Consider the following 6,000-nt stretch of genomic DNA (forward strand, 5'->3'; position numbering starts at 1 on the left):
AGCTAGTGGTTTGACTGCTGGAGAAAAAAAACAACTCAGGCTTGGGTTTCTCTCCTTTAAAATATGGATACTTGACTCCCTGTTAGGTCATGTCATGGTAAACTATTTGGCAACAAGTTAGACATATAGTAAGTGTTCCGTGAGAGATGGGCGCCACCTAACACCCCTCTCTTTCCTTACTTAGTTCTTTCAGTCTTTCCTGTGGGGCTTGCCACACAGCTGCCTCTGTTTCTGTAATGCTGCCATCTATTGGCCCAGCTTTAAAACTACAACTTAATGGAAAATCTGGAGCTCATACTACCTTTTATTTTTCTAAGTACAAAACCCAGTATTTGGCACTATGTACATTCAGATGCCCTCTTTGGAGGTGTTGTCCAACAAAGTGATACAAAAATATGCAGCCACCACTATGATTTAGTATCTGTGGGTTTCCCATGGCTAGAACTGACTAACCATGGGTCAGAAGTATTTGTGGGGAAAAAAAAAATCTGTACTGAACATGTCCACCCTTTCCCCATAATCATTATTCACCAGAGAGAGAGAGGGGGGAGAGGGGCTAGCTTTCATTTTACAGATAGTGAAATGAAGATTAAGAGAGATTATTTTCTCAATGTCACTCAGCTAACAAGCAGTGAAGCCAGAATTTGATCCCAATTTGGTCATCTGGGTCTGCCCTCCCCACCCCCGATATTTTTCCTAAGGCCCTCCTGCCAAGTGGCAGTTGGAGAAGATCTAGAAGTGGCCATGTTGATCCTCTGGCTGTCAGATTTTGCTTGCTCAGAAGGAAGGAACTGTTTGTGCTTTGCTCTTGGGTTGCCATGTGGAGAGCTACAGCATTAGCTATGGTCTATGCAGATGGTTGACCAGCCTGCCTCTTCTCCATGACCCTCAGTAGAGACCCTTAGTCTCAACATCAGTTTTTGGATGTCATATGTCTCCTGCTGTATCTCTTATAGACACGCTCAGAAAAGAGGCAGCCTGTAAAGCTGTCCCCTCCCCACTCATGGAGAAAGGTCATGGCTATCCTCTGACAAGCTATTTTCATTCTCAACGCTTTAACTTAAAGTACACTGGTAGATGGCTAGGTTCTACCAATCTTGGGATTTATATATGTATTTTTTTATGTCTCCAACTCCCCTTTCCAACTACCTTTATTGTAAGGTCTTAGGCTTCATGCTTCGTATCTTGGGTTGTTGTTCTTTAGTGTGATCTTGGGCCATTGTGCAATTGTTCTCACCTACCTTGGTCTAGTGAGGAACCTATACTTTGATTTTCATGTAGTAAATCATATAGAGGTGTCAATTTCCATGCTTCTTAGCTATATTTTGTGAGTAAATATGTTGGACTCAAAGTGAGATAATTAAAATGTCTTTATGTTGGGTGTTGTATTGCATACATTTCACAGAGGTGAGCATTTCTGGTTCTTATGTACATGTAAGATACTATAGAACAGACCCCATGACAGCACTGGAAAACAACAGTGTTCGAAAGGGGAAAGAGGTAAGCAGTTTGTCTTTGTCTATGACACAGAATAGGTAAACTTTGCACCAGGCATCAGTAACAGTCTTTGCCAGTAGAATCACAGATGTACCCCCTGCATGCAGTTCCAAGGACTTAGGAGATGTTTTCTTGCTGCCAGTAAATAATCGTTTATCACCTGACACAGTTGAGGTCATAGAGATCCAGGTGGCCTTGGGCTGGACAGTGAGATCAGGTGCTTCTTGAGGCATTTATGTCTGGTTTGCAACAAAAGAACTGTCTGCCCTTTAACCATTAGATCAGGGTAGATATCTTATCATCCAAATCTCCTCCAGGGTCGTGTTGAGGTTGAGCTTTTGCAGTTTAGTGAAGCATGACTTTCCTCTTACATGTGAAACTCAGTCATCTTGGACTTGAGTTTTGGCTCAGAGGTAGAATGTTGGCATAATATATACAAAGTCTTGAATTTGATCCCCAGCAAACACACATTCCCTCCCTCCCTCCCTCCTTCCCTTCCTCTCTCCCTCTTTCCCTCTCTCCCTCTCTCCCTCTCTGTTTCTCTCTCTCTCTCTCTCTCTCTCTCTCTCTCTCTCTCTCTCTCTCTCTCTCTCTCTCTCTCTCTCTCTCTCTCACACACACACACACACACACATCAGTTAGTCATCCCAAGTAGCTTTTTCCAGTGAGGTTCATCTATACTGAAGTTTACATGACAGAGGCTGTTTTTTCTAATGGGAATGGACAGGCTTGCTCACAATGACTAACCCACTAGCTAACTGCTAATCAGTGAACAGGCGTCAGCTCACTGTGCTCTGATCCACAGAGGTTAGCATCCTCGTTGGGTGTGGGTAGAATTTCCTTTGGAGGCCAAGGCCTTTTCCATTTTGAGAGGTGCTCTCTGAATATGGATCTGAGAACCACTGGTGTATTTCAAGATGCTTTTCAATGCTGAAAGATGTAGAATGCCCCCTAGTGGTATTGGAGTTCACAGCTTTGGGGATTCTCCTACCACCTCTTTGCAACTGCTGCTCACTGAGCCTGCCATGTCATCCTGTGTTCTGTCATTTCCGCCTTTCCCAAACCTATCCCTTTTCATTTGGGGACCTGGATAAAGAGCGAATGTTAGGTCAAGTCTCTCTGAATGATTAGATTTTGGCAATGTGGCTTCTCTCAAGCATGCTTACCCTGGTTTTGGGCTTTCTGTCATCCCATCCTCATTGTTGAAAGGAAAGGGGTTAGGAGAACTGGGGACGACGGGTGGGGGAAAGCTCATCCTTAGGATAGCAGTGGGGCCAGGGCTAGTGGTTCTTCAAAGAGTAACTGTACCTTCATAAAACAGGCAATGAGCTCATTTTCTTGGACCCTCACACAACCCAGACCTTTGTTGACACTGAAGAGAGTGGACTAGTAGACGACCAGACTTTCCATTGCCTGCAGTCTCCACATAGGATGAGTATCCTGAACTTGGATCCTTCTGTGGCCTTGGTAGGTATTTCGAGGAGCTTTGATGGTGACCTATTTAAAATATGTTCCTTGGCAATTGGTTGTTAGGTAGCATAGCTAGAGTGCACTTTCTCAGCACCCCCAAATGAGGCATGGTGATAGGGTAGGTAAAGAATGGACCCCTGGAACCAAACTTTTCACATTAGGCTCCAAGCTCTGCTACTAAACTATGTAGGGAAAGTCACTTAACCTTTCTGAACATTAGTCTTCACATGTCTAGAAGTAGAAGCTACTTCCCTCTTTATTTGGTTATGTGAGGTGTAACATACATAAGCACAAGTACAAGACAGGCACACTGTGCACACTGTATAAAAGTCAGTAGCATTAGTATCTCTCATCCTATTCCTTATCACCTTCAAATGTTTGCCATATAAATATAAGGTGGTAAAGGACTAGGAAGGGATAAAGGAGTAAGAGTCCTTGAGAGATCAGCATCTATTTCTTGATGCCCAAATCCAGGATGTCTCAGGTTTGCTCTGGAAAATGTGGTTGCTATCAGAATACATTGAAAGGGCCTCCTCTGCATCCTCATTTCCTGTTTCATCCGTCAGAGCATCAGTGGCCAAAGACTGAGCAGCACCCTCTTCTTTGGGACCATTACTCCTACTGAGGGATGACTGTCAGAGCCGGACACTGCTGCTTCTCACAAGTCTAATAATTGTTTTTGAAGAGTCAAAGCCATCTTTTAAAATAATGCTTCTAGCTAAAAGTATTATTTGGTCTTTTGTTTCCTGCTGTAATTGAAATATTATATATATTATATATCATATATCATATATTATCTATTACATATTATGTAATATACACACATATATGTATATATGTGTATATATTTCCAAGTTAAAATGTCTAGCAGTGTTGATGGGGGAGGAAGAAGCCAAGAAAGAAGCTAGAGACCAGGAGAAAGAGGAAGAATGAGTAAGGAACAGAGGGAAGGAGGAGACATGAGGAAGGAAGGGACAGAAAGGGAGGGAAGGAGGGAGAGGAGGGAAGAAGAGAGAGAATTGCAAGGTATGTGCATATGTTAGGCAGTGATTTAGAGGTGAGAGAAGCCCAGCCAGTCAGTCTTCCTGTGCCGCCAGGAAGATGCATGGCAAGACAGGGGCCTACCTCCTAATTCTGGGAAAATAGTTCTATCTTGTAAAGGGGAATTCTAAGTAGTGTTTTTCCTCCCCACCCAAGGGATTTTTCTGCAAAGAAGAGAAAGACTTTGATAATTGGTGTAGCCTTGTTCAGAAGGTAAGTATATATGGATTTTTTTTAAAAGTATAAACATGAAAACTACTAAAGATGACTGCATTGTTTTATGTTATAAATTAATTTATTTTTTACAGTCCAAATTCCATTCCCTGCTCCCCCATCCACCCTCTGACTGCCCTACACTTCCTCCCCACCCCCATGTCTCCACGTGGATGCCCCTATCCCCAACCCCACCTGACCTCTAAACTCCCTGGGGCCTCCAGTCTCTTGAGGGTTAGGTGCATCATCTCTGAACGAAAACAGACCCAAAAGTCCTCTACTGTATGTGTGTTGGAGGCCTCATATCAGCTGGTGTATGCTGCCTGGTTGGTGGCTCAATGTTTGAGAGATCTCAGGGGTCCAGATTAATTGAGACTGCTTGTCCTCCTACAGGGTCACCCTCCTCCTCAGCTTCTTTCAGTCTTTCCCTAATTCAACCACAGGGGTCAGCAGCTTCTGTCCATTCGTTGGATGCAAATATCTACATCTGACTCTTTCAGCTGCTTGTTGGGTCTTCCGGAGTGCGGTCATGTTAGGTCCCTTTTTGTGAGTGCTCCATAGCCTCAGTAATAGTGTCAGGCCTTGGGACCTCCCCTTGAGCTGGAACCCTCTTTGGGCCTGTCACTGGACCTTCTTTTCCTCAGGCGCCTCTCCATAGATGACTGTATTTTTTAAAGATTACTTTTACATAATAACATGTTGCAAGAGGAGGAAACTAAGTTTGGGGAAAGTGAATAAAAACGTTTAAGTCTTTGCACCTATCAGCTGAAAGACAGACCCAGCAATGAAAGTTAACGTTGCAGCTTGCTAAGGCTATGGGACACCTGAAACTTGCAGCTAATAATGGGCTGTTTCAACTCTCCAACTGCCCACTTCATATTGCTTAGTCAGCATTTCTTCCTTACTATATATTTGCAAAGGTGAGTAAAGAGACAAAAGTGTGTTCTTAGTGTTTATTGGTTCACTTACAACCCAGTATATTTCATGATGGTTTAGAGGACTTTTCCTTCTATTAACTGGCTTATTTATATAAAATACAGGCATGTGACTACTGAGAGGGATCAGTATTTACAGAAGTCTGTGATAAGTGATTGTTTTCCCTTCTAGGCATGTTGTGTAAAAGAGAATTCTTACATTGGTTCACCATTCTCTGACACATACAAAATAGATGTCATATATTGGTACACATTCATTGAATGAATTAAGGGAGTATTGTTTAAAACATCAGGTGGGGGATGTGAGACATGAAACCAAAGGATTCTCTAAAACCAAAGGATTACAGGAGCCCAGAGTGTTATATGCAAATAGAGGAAAGATTTTTCTTCATAATGAACAAATGATTAACACTGAAGTCCCTAACAGAATCTGTAACCTCAGATAGTATTTTAGTGAAATGAAATACAGAGTTTACAATTATTTGATTATTTAGTTGGAAGAAGTTATTGCTATGTGGCTCAGGCTAGCCTGGAACTCAGTGTGAAGACCAAGCTGGCCACAGGCTTGTGTTACTTCTTCAACCTTCAGTGTCCTAAGATTATAGGTATGAGCCACTATGTCCGGTTCAAGGGAAATATCCTTATTATTGCTATCAGCATGAGGATTGAATGCACGGCCTTGCACATCCTTGGGAAGTTCTCTGTCAGTAAGCTATATCCCCAGCTCAAGAAAATTATTCCTTTTTAATGAAAAAAACCCCACATGTCTTGTTGTAGCTGTATAAATACTATTCACAAATAAATCATGTAGTATATTATACATATATTTCCTTTCTTTTTCTTC

The 6,000-nt window shown here is 42.4% G+C and overlaps 1 protein-coding gene across 2 annotated transcripts in view; it reads left to right on the forward strand.

Moving 5' to 3' along the window:
- Positions 1-6,000, forward strand: part of Atg4a (autophagy related 4A cysteine peptidase) — a 50,153-nt gene that overhangs the window by 41,429 nt on the left and 2,724 nt on the right. For both annotated transcript variants that reach the window (XM_031368782.1, XM_031368788.1), the window contains 2 exons: positions 2,819-2,964; positions 4,165-4,221. In XM_031368782.1, the coding sequence (XP_031224642.1) occupies positions 2,819-2,964; positions 4,165-4,221 (203 nt within the window). The remainder of the gene's footprint in view (positions 1-2,818; positions 2,965-4,164; positions 4,222-6,000) is intronic.

This window comes from Mastomys coucha, chromosome X (genome assembly GCF_008632895.1).
Source record: "Mastomys coucha isolate ucsf_1 chromosome X, UCSF_Mcou_1, whole genome shotgun sequence".
In the NCBI taxonomy this organism is placed as follows: domain Eukaryota; kingdom Metazoa; phylum Chordata; class Mammalia; order Rodentia; family Muridae; genus Mastomys; species Mastomys coucha.